Below are 16,878 nucleotides of genomic sequence, written 5' to 3'. Positions count from 1 at the left end.
TTGCTTTAGAAAAATTACCGAGGCTGAAAACTGATGACAGATAGTGGTTAGGGAGTTGGGAGACAGGAATGAGAGAGAAAATTTTCTCTCCCTTGTGAGAGAGAAAATCTAAGAAAATGGCAGGTTAGGGGCTGGGGATGAATACTGAACATGTGGAAAGTATGTGAAAAAAAGATTTTTCCTCTGAATTTGACAAGCCTTTGAGACCTTGTATATATGTCAAGTAAAGAGTTAAATATAAGAGTCTGGAGTGTAAAGAAAAGGCTGAGGCTGGAAATAATGATTTCAGAGTCATCTCAGTGCAGATGAGGTCGGGAGCCATGCGTTATGAGTAGGCTTTGTCTGAGAGAAGGGGTGGAGAGAGAAGAACCAGCAGTTCTTAAAATCGTTAAGTTTTAAGAAGGCAGAGGGAGAAGAACCTGAAAGGGAGACTAAGTCATGGCGTCTAGAGGTATGGCGAAGGTTTTCTTATGTCTGAGTGTCAAAAGTTCTGAAATATTTAGCTAATCCTTGACTATTATGTGTATTTAGCACCCTTTTTCATAATGAAATGTTGGCAACAGAGAGAAACTCCAATGCACGATCTTTGCAGTATTTATTCCTATAAATCTAAATGTGTTTAAAACTTTTTCAAATGTTTTCATGTTAACTGTCCATCTTCTGTCTTGTGAGAATTTGTTATTCTGTTTCGGTAAAATGTCTCTTATTTGATTTATGGAATAGACAGTCTACTGAAGCACTAATTATGTGTGAACAAGACATTTCCAGAATGCGTCGGCAATTGGATGAAACTAATGACGAGCTGGCTCAAATTGCCAGGGAAAGAGATATCTTGGCTCATGAGAATGACAATCTCCAAGAACAGTTTTCTAAAGCTAAACAAGAAAACCAGGTATATTTTTTCCTAGAATCTTTTTCTCCAAGAAAATATTTAGTTCCTCTGAGACATGGCCCTCCTTTCATTTTGTAGAAAAGCTCAGGCTTTGAAACCAGCCAGTTTTTACTTTTATTACACAGAATCTGCCACATAATTTCTAAATGAAATTCTCAGACACAAAGTATTAAATATTAAAGAAGAGAGGGAAGGGCGGGTAATAGTTTTATATTAAACCTTAGCAGTACTTCCTTACTGAAGGATACAAATGAAGATAAAACCTTCAGAAACTTTGAGGAAAAGGGTGGCTATATCTGACAGACTATTCTGTTTAAGTATGAATGTATGGACTGTGTCACGTTTTTTGGTCCTCTTTAGCACTGTGATTTTTTTAGGGCAAGGGTGATTTCTTTTATAATTACTTCCTCTCTAAGTCAGTACACTTTAGCTTTATCCACAGTTCTCATTTCCAAAATCATTATTTTAATTCGAGCATTAAAAAATTTTATTTGGAAGCTTTCTTCCCCACTTAAAATTCTTTGGTCCAAATGTTTCTCCTATTTTGGTATCACTCTCAGTATGTTTAGTTTGCATTGTAAAAGTCTGTATTTTTTAACTGTTAAATATTTTTGATTTACATAAATATGTATAAAGATGCAGCCTTTTGTTAATTATAAAAAAATTGCCTGAGATATTAAAATACGTTCTTCAGAAGTTAATGAATAATGAGATCCTGGAACAAAAAAGGAATATTACATAAAAATGAAGGAAGCCTGAATAAAATGTGGACTTTAGTTAATAATGCATCAATATTGGTTCTTAATTGTATAAATGTACCATACTAATGTAAGATGTTAATAATAGAGGAAAGTGAGTGTAGGGCATATGGGTACTCTCTGGACTATTTTCACAACCTTTCTGTAAATCTAAAACTATTCTAAAATAAAGTTTATTTTAAAAAATCTAAATAGCAATAAAAGTAAATTTATAGTTTTGTATACTCTATAGCTAGAGCAAATGGGCTATAGATAAATATAACTTGTATTTATGAAAAACTAGATTAAAAACTCTCATTTTTACCTCCTGCGTTAGCCACTGTTAACATATTTTTTTACTGATTTTCAATGTAAAAAAAGTTTTATACTATGTTTTGCATAAACTTTTTAATGTAGCTGCACTATGACCACACACTCCTTTATATTGTGCCTTTTTTTCTATATGAAAAGGCAGTAGAGTGGAGTATTTAAGACTCACATGGGTTTGAATCTCATGCTTGGCCATGTGATAATACTATTTAATTTCTCTGAATCTCAGCTTGTCATCTGTAAAAGTGGAGAATATATAAGACTATGCCTAGAAAGCACTTTCTTATCAGATTGTCCAACATAATCACTTGATAAATATTTTATAGCTATTATTAGCTTCTGTAACATAAGCACTTTCCTGCTTTTTAAAACTTCATAAACATTTTTTATAATCAGCAATTTACATGTGGTCAAGCATAGCTTTTTCCTTCGTTTGGGTCATATGCCCAAGGGTGGATCTCAGATTAAGAACCCATATCATGAAAGGTTTGGAAAACAGAAACCTTAAAAACATTCATCCTCAGTCCCACAACTTTTAACGAATTGGGATGAGGTATTTTTAGTGTTTTATCCTGATTTTTTTCACTAAATATAGATGAACATTTTCCTCTGTTATTAAAAATTATTCCAAACGTTCCTTATAGATGCATAATGTTCTATGCAGTTATACCATTATGTAGATGTTATTATTTACTGCATCATTCACTTAATGGGAGTGAATAACAAGTAATGCCTTAGTGAACATTCTTTTTCATTAAATTTTATTAGATTTAATTTAAAATTGAATTAAAGTTTATGAAGTTTCTTTTTAATTAAAAACAAAACTTTCTAATTAGACATTTTTAAATATAGAAAATACATATCTATCTCTTACCTTCAAAGACATATTTGTCTTTCTTGTTTTTATGAGTATTTGAAAATGTCCTTTGATACATCACCTAATAGCAGATCAGAGATTTACTTTTTCAAGTTTATGTTTACTCCAACAGTACATGGAAAGAGCCATTCCTTACCATAACATAATAGTTTTAAGTCTTTACTAATTTGATAGGCAAAATAGTACTTCATTGTCTTAATTGGCATTCCTTTGATTATTAGTAAATTTTTAACTTTTTGAAGTATCCATTTGTGTTTTTTTGTGTGTATAAATTGTTCATCTAGGTTCTTTGCCCATTTACTGTTTGGATTTATATTTTTCTTACTATTTTTATATGAGTTTTATATAGTAGGTATATTAACTTTTATTTATCATATTATTATAAATATTTTAAAATTTATTTATAGTAGTTTTGACATAGATCAAGTTTTTATTTTTTGTAGTCAAGTCTAGCTATCTTTTTCCCATAGGCACTGTCTAAAAAATTGAATGATACTCATAATGAACTTAATGACATAAAACAGAAGGTCCAAGATACTAATTTGGAAGTTAACAAGCTGAAGAATATATTAAAGTCTGAAGTACGTATATATTTTTTTCCTTTTTGCTCATGATAGCTAAGAGTTTTCATCAAAGTTATTCATCAGGTACACTCACCGGGAGAGCTGAATCAAGTCTTCCTTTAACACACAGCACATTTTGGTGTTTACAGTGACGGGTTAACTATACCTTTAGAACATCGCCCAAGTCCAGAAAGGTAACTCAGGAATATGCCCATTTTAATTTGCCATTGAGCCATTCTAGATAAGTAGAACCCTCCTAATGAGGTAAAGGACGAGGGGCCAGAATCAGCTTGGGCTCATTCATATTTGAAAATGGTAGAGGCTTCAAGTGCCAACCTTAGACAAAAGAGGCTTCACCTGACTGTGTGGCAGGTCAAACTCAGTGGCCCTGTTGTGGGGCCAGAAAGCATATGGCTCTCCTCTGCACCTCTCTGTTTGTAACCATTTAACCAGGCATGGGGTGTGACATAAGAGGACTCCAAGTAAATTTGGGTGCATGTGTGGCAACCCTGGAACAAATGGAGAGCTTGAGCAGAGGTGTCAGGAATGTCCATGCACTGAAATGTCATCTACAGTAGTGTTGTTGGGCTGCAATAGGTGTGGTGTCACTGACATGCCACTGACACCATTAATAGGGGCTCTGCCCCCAACTGTTTTCCTTATTTTATTATTTTATTTAACATGCGTATAATATCAGTCCACAAACATGTCTTGAGCATTTATTGATGGTGTTTAGGACTTTGCAAGATAAAGACTCCTAAATTGCCATCCTTGCTCTCAGGCAGTTAATGTTGACAAAGCAGGCCATTCCTTACACTTCTTGATTTTATGGTCCAGCAATGTAATACCATGAATGGACAGAAGCTCTGGAGTCAGGTAACCTGAGTTTTCTTCTCCCTAATGGCATGAACTCAGGAAGGCTACTTAACCTCCTGAGTCTCAGTGTCCCCTTTGCAAGAGGGAAGAATACCCGAGTAAGTCAAGTAAACCTAGCACAGTGAGCCATTTAAAGCAGAATATGAATAGAGCAGAATGTGAATCAATGGATATATGAACATTTAACACAGTACATTTTCAGTCAGTGTTCCTTTTCCCTCCAGCCTATCACATTACCTAAAGTTTCACCATTAGGGACTGGGGCTTTCAGAAGCTTCTGTCAGCGTTTAGCACCCTAATTATGAGTTCTTTTGTGAGATTTCATTTCACAGTGTAGTTGGATGGATCAGGTGTCCCCCTGAGGTTCAGTTTATTAGGGAGATCCATTAGAACTTCTCGAGTACGTCTTGCATTCGACGTGCAGCATGCTAGGTGCTGAATACTAGAGATGACAGGAAACAAGATGGCACCCAGTCAGTAGGGACAAAGTAAGCAGAGGTGTTGGGGAGCAGGTTCTGTAGCCAGAGCAGTGTGATAAATGAGCAGGAAGGGCTAATTTGAACTTGATTTTCAAGAAGCTTTTGCTACAACATAAGCACAGAAGTTACTGGAAGAACTGCCTTTTAGAAAGATCATTCTGGAAATGTTGGGAAGGATAAATCAGAATGATAACAAAGTCAAGAGGGCCTTAGGAGAGGCTGTATCCATAATTTGGTCAAGAAGGGCGGACTGTTGTAAGGAGCCAAGGACTCCCAGCTGGAGTCGTGGGGTACAGGGTGGGAGAAGCACCAGAAAGAGGTAAAGAGATCCAGAAAGGGGAAGTTGGGAAGCCCCAAACAGCAGTCTCACTTTCTTGAAGAGTTGCCTGTCTTGGGTCCCACACTGCTCTGGCTGCTTTGGGCGGATCCAAAAAAAAGGTGAAATCTGGTTTCTGGTTGCCATGAGGGAGGGGATAATAGGTAGTTGGAGAGCAGGTGAGAGATTTTATGGCAATTCTTATTCACCACTTAAACTCTGAACCTATATTACCTAGTCACAGAACTAAATTTAATATTTTGAAATGGTTCCTATTTTTGAGGTGTTATTGAGGAGACTGTCCAGCCACAGCTGACCACAGAGAGCTGTGAGGCGGTTTTAAGAGAACGACATAGACGGTAGCACCACAGAAAATTAAAGCGGGTAAATAAAGATTAATGTGGGACAAATTCAGTTTGTGTGTGTCATATCATGTACCTCCCAAGTACATACTCTGTACACAACTGTTATTTTTAGTACAGTAATGGAAAACACATCAGATTCCTACTGGCACGTTCGAAATACCTGGATCTTGAAAGCCAGGACATAGTTTATTAGGTTAACCTGTTAACAGACTTCACAAAGATCTTTCACATCAGTCCAGGTATCATCACACCACAAGGGGGCGATATTCACTGAATTTCATCCAGATTCAAGATTAATCATATTTGTGAGAACTTACATCCACTTTGAAATCCTCACAGGATAAGACTTTGTTTATTACAACTTGTCATTTTATTTAAACCAATGTGTCTGCTAGGGAAATGCACTGTTTGTTAACAGGTAGGAGAGAAAGAGATCTAATGCCTTTTTAATTAATTACCAAAATCATAAATTATTTTTTAAAATGGGTTGGCCAAACCACACTACTAAAATATAGCCTCATAATACATTATTTGTGGAGCTGATTGTTTTTTTCTAGAAATAAGAATATCCTTCAATCTGTCATGATAGAACTTTTAAGGTTTTAAAAATGTGATTCTATTTTGCATGTTCAATATATACATGAATGTATATTTATGAATAGTGTTTATTGGCATAGGTTTGATATTTTACTTCTGAGAAATTTCAGGCAAATTATTAGAACAGCGAACAAAAGTGAATCATAGAACAGTCCACGATTGCAAAAATTAAGGCCAGGGTTCTAAATGAAAAGCTGGACCCAGACAGCAAATATGCCAAACTAAGAGAATTATTAGAAGTTGATGCTTAAGACATGCAAGCGGCCAGAAGCTCTGTGGCTTCTGCAAGTCAGAAGGGTGGTCCGGAATATGGGATACCTGGGTGTGACTCAGAAGCCAGGGCAGATCCTGCTGCACCCCTGTTGTTAATTACGGATGACCAGGTTTCTAAACTGAGAGTATAGGTGCTATTCCTCAAGGTTATGTTGCAAATGACCTGGCAAGTATGAATGTTTCTTCATAGGTCAGACATTTTACACCTTTGAAAGTAATACCTAAGATTTGCTTTTTAGGAATCTGAGAACCGGCAAATGATGGACCAACTCCGAAAAGCTAATGAAGATGCTGAAAACTGGGAAAATAAGGCTCGGCAAGCAGAAGCAGATAACAATACCCTCAAGTTAGAACTTATCACTGCGGAGGCAGAGGGTAACAGATTAAAAGAAAAAGTGGATTCCCTCAATAGAGAGGTTGAGCAGGTGAGTTTGGGAAAATGTGCTTGTAATAATACATCCTGCATCATATTTAAAAGAGTTTTGTTTGGCTTTCCATAAACTACATTTATAAACACTTAAATTATTTAAATACACTGTGAATTGTAGCCTGATAACTATTCTCTTTCTGCCCACTCGTTTTCCTGTAATCTGTTACCTACCTTACAATTAGAATAATCTTTAGCATTTTAAAAAATTAGGCACTATTTCAGACATACCAAAACAGTGCAAAAGAATTAATATAAAACAAACACTTATACCTCCTCCCAAGTTTAAGGATGCTAACATTTCAACATATTTGCTTCAAGTTTCTCTTTACTTAAATTTTTAAAAAATTACAGGATACAATGCCTTGTCCTCTCTTTTCCTCCCTCTTGAATAGTTGATATGTATAATTTACATGTCAGTTGTATAATTCTTTTGCATATGTTTATACTTTTTCTGTACATTTGTCACCCACAAATGATGTATAATGTTTGGTGTGCTTTAAGTTTTTTAAAAAGTGGTAATATACTATAGATATCCATTTGCAACTTGCATTTTTTGTCAGTATTATAGTTTTACAATTTATCAGTTTTGATTCATGTAGTGTACATCTAAACAGTTACACCTGTAGTCATTGCAGTAAGTACACTTTGTGTCTGGGCTTCTTTCACTCAGCAGAATGATTTTGAAGTTCATTCATGTTTTGCATGTTAGTTCATTCATTACTTCATATTGTTGAGTAGTATTCCATCATCTAGCTATATCACAATTTGTTTATTTACCTGTTAATGGACATTAAATTTATGTAGTAGTCTGCTAGAGCGCCATAACAAAATACCACAGATTGGGAGGCTTAAACAACAGAAATTCATTTTCTCACACTTCTCTAGGCTGGAATTTCAAGATTAAGATGCCTCAGGTGTGGTTTCTTTTGAGGCCTCTCAACTTGGTCTACAGATGGCTGCCTAATACTGTGTCCTCACATCTTCCCCTATACACATGCATCCCTGCTGTCTGTCTCTCTTATAAGGACACCAGTTATATTGGATTAGAGCCCCACACTGTCTCCAAATACAGTCATATTTGGGGCTAGGACTTCAACATACGAATTTTGAAGGGACACAATTTAGTCCATCACAGGTTCTTTCTAGTTTTTTTTACCATTATGAATATAATTGCTGTGAACATTGCATGTAAGTCTTTGAGTGCATATAAGTTTTCATTTTTCTTGGATAAATAACTAGTAGTAGAACTGCTGGGTCATAGTGTGCTTAACTTTGTGAGAAACTGACAAACTGTTTTTCTAACTGGTTGTACCACTCAACACTCCCGTTTCCATCATATGAGAATCCCATGTCTCTATATCTTTCCTAACACGTGGCACTATTGTCTGATGTGTACCGTTACTACATTGTAGGCTTAGTTTCCTTCATGACTAATGCTGTTGAGCAGCTTTCCACAGTCTTGTCGCTTACTAATATGTCTTCTTTTGTAATGTATCTGTTCAACTCTGTTGCCCATGTTTTCATTAGGGTTCTCACTGTCAAGTTGTAAGAATTATTTTGAATACTCTAGGTGTTTCTTTGTATTTTTGAATATTTCTTTCAGTCATTGGCTTGCCTTTTAATTTTCTTAGTGAAGTCTTTTTAAGAGCAGAGGTAGATAAGGGTAAAGAAGGTCAAATGGATGGTGACGGAAGGAGATTGACTTTGGGTGGTGAATACACAATGCAATACATAGATGATGTATTACTGAATTGTACACTTGAAACCTACATAATTTTATTAACCAATATTATTCCAATAAATGTAATATAAAAAGAGCAGAAGTTTGAAAATTTTGATGAAGTCCTGTTTATCAGTCTTCTTTTACACTTTGCACTTCTGTGTCCTATCTAATAAATCTTTGCATACACAAAGGTGCATAGGCTTTCTTCTGTTTCATTTAGAAACATTACTTTTGCTATTTATATTTAAGTCTATGATACATTTTGAATTAATATTTGTGTATAATGTAAGGTAGTCAATGTCTATTTTTTAAAATTTATTTTTTAAAGTTGACATACACTATTATATTAGTTTCAGATGTACAACATAGTGATTTGACATTTATATACCTTACAAAGTGATTATCATGATAAGTCTAGTACCCATCTAACACCATACATAGTTAATACAATATTATTGACTATATTTCCTATGATATATACTTTACATCTCTATGACTATTTTTATAACTGCCAATTTGTACTTCTTAGTCCTTTTCACCTTTTTCACCCATCCCTTACCCCTTCCCATCTGACAACCATCAATTTGTTCTCTGTATCTATGAGTTTGTTTCTGTTTTGTTTGTTTATTTTGTTTTTTGGATTCCATGTATAAGTGAGATCACATGGTATTGGTCTTTTTCTTTTGACTTATTTCATTTAGCTTGAGAGCTCGAGGTTCAACCATATTGTTATAAATGGTAAGATTTCATTCTTTTTTATGGCTGAGTAATATTTCATTACACACACACACACACACACACACACACACCATGTCTTCTTTAGCTATTTATCTATCTATGGACACCTAGGTTGCTTCCATATCTTGGCTAATGCTGCAATGAACATAAAGGTGCATATATCTTTAAAATTAGTGTTTTGTACTTCTTCAGATAAATATTCAGAGTGGAATTGCTGAGTCAGATAGTAGTTCTATTTTTAATTTTTTGAGGAACCTACATAGTGCCTCCACCTATTTACAATTCCACCAATAGCACGTGAGTGTTCTCTTTTCTTCACATCCTCGCCAATACTTATTGTTTGTTGATTTATCGACGGCCATTCTGACAGGTGTGAGGTGATATCTCTTATGGTTTTAATTCATATTCGATATTTAAATATATAAATATTTAATTTATATTTCTCTGTGATTAGTGATATTGAGCATCTTTTCTTATGTCTACTGGCCATCTGTAGTCTTCTTTGGAGAAATGTCTATTCAGGTCCTCTTTCCATTTTTTAACCAGATTTTTATTTTTTATGTTAAATAGCATGTGTTCTTTATATATTTTTTGGATATTAATCCCTTACTGGATGTATCATTCGCAAATATCTTCTCCCTTCAACAGGCTGCCTTTTCATTTTGTTGATGGTTTCCTTTGCTATGGAAAAACTTCTTAGTTTGATATAGTCCCATTTGTTTATTTTTTTATTTTGTTTTTCTTGCCTAAGGAGACATATTCAAAAAATTTTTTTTCTAAGAGTGATGTCAAAGAGTTTACTATCTGTGTTTTCTTCTAGGAGTTTCATGATTTCATATCTTTAATCCATTGTTAGTTTATTTCTGTATGTAGTCTAAGAAAATAATCTAATTTCATTTTTTGGTATATATCTGCATGGTTTTCCAAACATCATTTCTTGAAGAGACTGTCTTTATTGCGTTGTATATTTTTGCCTCTTATGTCATAGATTAATTGACCACATAGGTATGGGTTTATTTCTGGGTTATTTTGTTCCATTGATCAATATGTCTGTTTTTATGACAGTACCATGCTGTTTTGATTACTATAGTCTTGTAGGATAGTATGAAATCAGGTATCATGGTATCTCCAACTTTATTATTTTCTGAAGATTTCTTTGGCTGTTCAGGGTCTTTTGTGGTTCCATATAAATTTTAGATTGTTCTAGTTCTGTGAAAAATGCCATTAGTATTTTCTTAGAGATTACATTGAATCTGTAGATTGTTTTTGATATTATGGACATTTTAATGATGTTAATTCTTCCTATCCATAAGCACGGTATACCTTCCATTTATTTATGTCTTCTTCAGTTTCTTCAGTACTTTATAGTTCCATTGTACATTTTACTTTTTTGGTTAAATTTATTCCTAGGTATTTTTTTTTTGATGCAATTGAAAATGAGATTGTTTTCTTAATTTCTCATTGTGATAGTTCATTATTGGTTTGTCAAATGCAACAAATTTCTGTATATTAATTTAGTATCCTGCTAATTTACTGAATTCATTTGTTCTAATAGTTTTTCTGGTAGAATCTTTAGGGTTCTCTATATAAGTATCATGTCATCTGCAAATAATGTAGTTTTACTTCTTCCTTTTCAATTTAGATGCCTTGCCTTTTTCTTGTCTGATTGCTGTGGCTTTTCCGTTGTTTCTTGTAGCTTGCTGAGCTTCCTTAAAATAGCTATTTTGAATTCTTTATGGGGTAAATCATAGAACTTCATGTCTTTGGGATCAGTTGCTGAAAGATTATTGTGATTCTTTGGTGGTATCATGTTTCCTTGATATTTCATGTTCCTTGAACTCTTATGCTGTAGTCTTTACCAGTTACCTTCAGGAGAGAAAATGCCTTTCATCAACCCTATTAGAGATTCTCAGACCTTCTATGGATACACCTGCTCCATGCCTCTTGTGGCAGAATTCTTCAGCTTACATGCCTTCTCTTGGTCATGTAGCATCAGAGTATGTTCTTATAACCTCTCTTTTGCTTTCCCAAGGGAAGTCTTTCCCAAGCCTGCAGATTTGGACTGGCTTTCTGCACTCGCTCACTAGGCATTTGCAAAAGCTTGTTCTTGCTGTTGTTGAGAGCAGCACGAGGAGTCAGCCACTGGGTGGGGGATTTGTGTGGGTGACATATGGAGCACTGGGGGTGCCCATGAGCCAGCTGAGGAATCACAGGAGAGGCGTCACCAGTGGCTTTTTGGAAGCTTCCCAGTAGAGCACCTGATGCCATTCCTAGGATCCATACCCCCTTGACACTCTCAGTTCCAAGCCTAGACTGCTATTTTCTCAGCTACTCACCACCTCCAAGTTGTACAGCTTAATACTCAGCACACTGGATGAGGTGAGAGAGAAGCAGGCCTCTCTGGTAGCATCTCACACAATGGGGAAAGCCAAGCATTCACATACTCTCAGCTTTCCTCCATGGGAGAAATCAGAGGTCACTGGGATTGAGCTGTGCTGCCTTGGGGAAAGGGTGATGTGAGTAAACTATTCCTCTTACGCTCTCGAATGTGTCCAATCTCACTTTTTTTTGCTTCAGTGAGTTGCTGGAACTTCTTTGCTGGACTTCTAGACTTCCTCAAAGGCTCTCTCATTTGTGGGTAAATTTTCTACTTTAGTTTTCCTCTAGGGCTCCCAGACCCTGGCCCAGAGGGGCTGGAGCCACTTAACAGGGCACTGTATAGTCCACATTTGGGTCAAAGGTCTGTATGCCTATGGGTGAGTGAGACGACTCCTGGTCCCTTAGTACAGCTGCTAGTGTCTGAATCAAAGACAAACTCAGGGCTACGGAGTTATTTCTGGGTCTGTAGTTAAGACCACATCTGCAAGTCAGCTACCTCGGTGTATGCTTGTCTTCTCGAAATGACCCTCCTGTTCTTGGACCACTGGGGTTTCACAATCTCCTAATTGGGTTGCACAGCTCCCACATAGGCTCTTTTGTTTGTGGATAGATGCCAGATTATTGTAGTTGAGGTGGGGGATACATGTGAAGGACATCTTGTTTAGCCATCTTGCTGATGACACCACTGTGTCAATTGATTTTTGAATGTTGAAGTAGCCTTGCATATCTGGAATAAATTCTCATTGGTCATGGTGTACAATTCTCTTTACACCTTATTGGATTCAATTTGCCAATATCTTGTTGAAGAATTTTGCATCTTTGTTTATGAGGGATATTAGGATATAACTTTCCTTTCTAGTAATGTCTTTCAATGAATTTGGTAACAGATAGGCCTCATAAATGAGTTGGGAAGTTTTCCATCTTCTGGAAGTGATTGTATAGAATTGGAATAACTTCTTCCTTAAATATCTGATATAATATTAATCAGTAAAACCATATGTGTTTGGCAATTTCTATTTTAGCAGATTATATTAATTGTTGACTCAATTTCTTGTAAGATATAGGTTTGTTGACATTATCTACTTCTCCTTGTGTGAGTTTTGTTAGATTGTGTCTTTCAAGGAATCAGTCCATTTCATCTAAATGATCAATTTTGTATGCATAGAGTTCACAATTGTCTTAGTCTCTTTGGACTGCTATAACAAAAATACCATAGACTAGGTGGCTTAACAACAATTTATTTTTCACAGTTCCGGAAGCTGGAAGTCCAGGATCAAGGGTCTGGCAGATTTAGTGGCTGGCGAGGACCCACTTTCAGGTTTATAGACAGCTGTTTTCTGTCTGTGTGCTCATGTGGAGGAAGAGGGGAATGAGCTCCTTGGTGTCCTTTTTATGAAGGGACTAACCCTATTCATGAGGGCTGCACCCTCAGACGTAATCACCTCCCAAAGGTACCACCTCCAAATGCAGTCACATTGGTGTTTAGGTTGCAACATGAATTTTCACAGGAAACAAACTTTCTATTTCAATAATATTCCATTATTATCATTTTTATGTCTTTATGATCATTAGTGATGGTCTCCCTTCCCTTTCAATATTAGTAATTTGTGTCTTCTTTCTTTTTGTCTTGGTTAACCTTGGAGATTTTTCAATTTATTAATCTTTTCAAGGAACTAGCTTTGGGTTTCTTTGACTTGCTATATTAAAATTCTTGTTTTCAATTTCATAGATTTATATTATTATTTTTATTATTTCTTCTGCTTACTTTGTATTTAATTTGCTCTTCTTCTAATTTCCGAAGGTGGAAGTTTAGGTTATTGATTTTATATCCTTCTTTTCTTCTGATGTATGTATTCAATACTATAAATTTTCTATAAGAATTGCTTTTACCAAATGCCACAAATTTAGAAAATTTATATATTTTTAATTCAATTCAAAATATTAAAAAAAATTATTTTAAGAGTTCTTTTTTGACCCAGATGTTATTTAAAAATGTGTATTTACTCTCCACATATTTGGCGATATTCCAGCTACCCTTCTGTTACTGACTTCTAGCTCAATTTCATTGTGTTTGAAGAGCATCGTTGGCATGATTTCTATTATTTTTATTCATTAAGGTGTGTTTTATAGCTTATACGTGGTCTATCATAGTGAATGTGCCACATGGGCTTCAGAAGAATGCATATTCTGCTGTTGTTGAATGAAGTATTCTAGAAATGTCAGTTAGATCCAGTTCATTGGTGCTGTTCAGTTCAACTGTATATATACTGATTTTCTGCCCACTAGATCTGTCAGTTACTGTTGGGGGGTGTTGCATTCTTCAACTATAATAGTGGATTTACTTGTCTCTCCTAGTCATTCTATCATTTCTTGCCTGATGGATGTTGACACAATATGTTGTAAGCTGCAGAAACATTAAGAATTCTTATGTCTTGGTGAATTGGCCTTTTTATCATTATGTAAGGCCTCCTCTTTATCCCTGATGAGTTCCTCTGCTGTGAAATCAGCTTTGTCTGAAATTAATGTAGGTACTCTAGGCTTCCTGTAATTAGTGTTTGCATATTTATATTAAAGTGAGTTTCTTGTAAGTACATATAATTGTGTCTTATTTTTTTCTCCCACTCTAATAGTCTGTATTTTAATTGAATATACGTCCATTCACATTTAAAGCGATTATAGATATAGTTGGATTAATATTTACCGTATTCATAACTGTTTTCATCGCCCTTGTTCTTTTTTTTCTGTTTTGTCTCCTACTTATTTATTGCTTTTTCTGGTTTCAATGGAACATTTTATATGATTTTTATCTCCTTTATTAGCATATCAATATACTTCTGTTTCAGAAAACTTTGTTAGTGATTTCCCTAGAATTTTCAATATATGCTTTTTTTAAGTCCACCTTTAAATAAAGCAATACAACTGCAGGAATAGTGCAGGTATCTTATAACAGAGCATTCAAAATCCCTTCTCTCATTCTTTATGACTGTTATACATTTTACTTATTAATAAGCTATAATCATCCAATATATTGCTGCTATTATGTCAAACAAACTTTTAGATCAATTTATAATCAGAAAAAATATTTTTGTCTATGACCATGCCACCCTGAGCGTGCCTGATCTCATCTGATCTTGGAAGCTAAGCAGAGTTGGGCTTGGTTAGTACTTGGATGGGAGACCACCTAGGACTACAGGTGCTGTAGGTATAAAAAAAATTTTATTTATATAGATATGAGTTTCCGACATATCATTTTCCTTCTCTCTGAAAAACTTTTTAAACCTTTTTTCTAAGGTATGTCTATTAGCAGCAAATTTGTTTAGGTTTTGTTTGTCTAAGGTCTAGTTCCCCACTTTAGAATAATAATTTCTCTGTCTACAGAATTTTAGGTTGGTGGGTTTTTTCATTCAATACTTTGGATATTTCAGTCCATTCTCTTCTTGTGTATGGTTCCTGAAGAGAAGGCTGATATAATTCTTATATCTGAGGTCAAGCTTTTTATTTCTCTAAACATAATGTTCTTTTTTTGACTCTGACTATTTTTAAGAATTTTCTTTATCGCTGGTTTCCAGCAATTGGTCTTTGTGCAATTGGGATTGGTATGGATATCCTTGAGTTTATAATGCTCAGTATTCCTTGATACTATACATTTCATCGGATTCAGGAAATATTGGTCATTATTTCTTTAAATATTTTTTGTTTCCCCTGCCCTTCTCCTTCTGGAACTCCAGTTCCCAATACCTTAGATCACTTGATATTGTTCCACAGATCATTAAGGCTCTGTACATTTTTTCACCAGTCTTTTTCTCTTTTTGCTTTATTTTATATAGTTTCTGTTTTTGTGTTTCAAATTTACTGGTCTTATGTGTCTAATCTGATATAAATGACATCTAGTGAAATTTTAATTTCAGAGATTATATTTTATCTCTAAAAATTCCATTTTGTTTTTGGAATGTCTTTTACTTATCTTATTATTTTAATTTTTCCTTTTAAATCTTTAAGTATATCGAATGCATTTATAATAACTGATTTAATGTCATTGTTTCCTAATTTCATCATCTCTGGCACATTTGCTTCTATGTCTATTGCCTGATTTTTCTTTCGATTATGGGTCTCATAGTCCTACTTCTGAGCCCATATAGTAAATTCTGATTATATTCTGGATGTTGTTAATTTTACATTACTGAGAGCTGGATTTTTAAAGCGTTGGGTTTATCTTGTCAAACTATTAAATTGCTTGATATTCTATTGTGTTCCTGAGGATTGTTTATAAGCTTTTTAGGATAGCTCCAGAAGAGTCTTTATTCTCAGGCTAATGTGCCCCCATTACTACAGTGTGACCTTTTTGGGGTCTCTACTGAATGCCTGTGTAGTCAGTGAAATGTCCAAGTGTTTCCATTCTGACCAGTGAGATCTGGGATGATTCCTGGCCTAACACAAGATGTAGGAACTGTGTAGCTCACAGTTGCCCTGGTAATTGTTCATTCTGAGAAGTTGTTCTTTGGCCACATCGGGTTCCCTTGTGCATGTACATGTTTCTGGGACTCCCTCTCTGCAGACCCCCTGCTCTCTGCAGTACTCTACTCCACAAATTCTAGCCATCTGTAGGACTCATGTAGCCCCACTACTAAGTATGACTCTTCTGGGATCTCTCTTAATGTCTGGTCCAGGCTGTTCACGTTTAGGGCTTTTCACGTTGGCATGTCCAGACACTGATGTCTCCCCAGCTGTGTATGAGATGTAAGATCTAGTCTATTTTATTTTTATTTTAATTTTTAAATTCTTTTTTATTTTTATATTTCAAATTTATTGATTAATTTTTTAATTGAAGTAATGATTTAAATTTTCTCCCCATCTACCTCCACACTTGCCCTTCCCCACCACCCTCTGATAACCACTAGTCCATTGTCCTTGTCCATGAGTCTCTGTTCTTTTGTCCTGTTCATTTGTTGCTTTTAGATTTATATCCCACATATAAGTGATGCCATGTAATTTTCTACTTTTTCTGTCTGGCATATTTCATCTAGTATTATTATTTCAGGGTCCATCCACATTGTCAAAAATGGCAGTATTTCCTCTCTTCTTATGGCTGAGTAATATTCCATTGTATACATATGCCGCAGCTTCTTTAGGCAGTCATCTATTGCAGGACACTTTGGTTGCTTCCATGTCCTGGTGACTGTGAATAATGCTGCTATGAACATCAGTATGCAAATATCTTTTAGAATATGAGTTTTCAAGTCTTTGGGATAAATACCTAGTAGAGGGATTGCTAGATTGTATGGTAGATCAATTTTTAGTTTCTT

General features: G+C 35.1%; 1 protein-coding gene and 1 pseudogene across 8 annotated transcripts in view; both read left to right on the top strand.

The window, feature by feature from the left end:
* TSGA10 (testis specific 10) overlaps positions 1–16,878 on the top strand; it is a 96,456-nt gene that overhangs the window by 59,128 nt on the left and 20,450 nt on the right. For 7 of the 8 annotated variants that reach the window (XR_001596685.2, XM_036224466.1, XM_016143051.2 and 4 more), the window contains exons 13-15: positions 724–892; positions 3,307–3,417; positions 6,545–6,730. Coding sequence is in view for 7 of the 8 variants with exons in the window: in XM_036224466.1 (XP_036080359.1) it covers positions 724–892; positions 3,307–3,417; positions 6,545–6,730 (466 nt within the window). In the remaining variant the exon portion in view is untranslated. The remainder of the gene's footprint in view (positions 1–723; positions 893–3,306; positions 3,418–6,544; positions 6,731–16,878) is intronic. The other variant, XM_016143052.2, reaches the window with a different exon arrangement.
* On the top strand, positions 14,663–14,780 carry LOC118606277 (annotated as a pseudogene).

The sequence above is a fragment of the Rousettus aegyptiacus genome, unplaced genomic scaffold (genome assembly GCF_014176215.1).
Source record: "Rousettus aegyptiacus isolate mRouAeg1 unplaced genomic scaffold, mRouAeg1.p scaffold_m13_p_7, whole genome shotgun sequence".
Lineage (NCBI taxonomy): Eukaryota > Metazoa > Chordata > Mammalia > Chiroptera > Pteropodidae > Rousettus > Rousettus aegyptiacus.
Note: the sequence above shows the minus strand (reverse complement) of the source record. Positions and strands in the feature narration are given on the sequence as shown.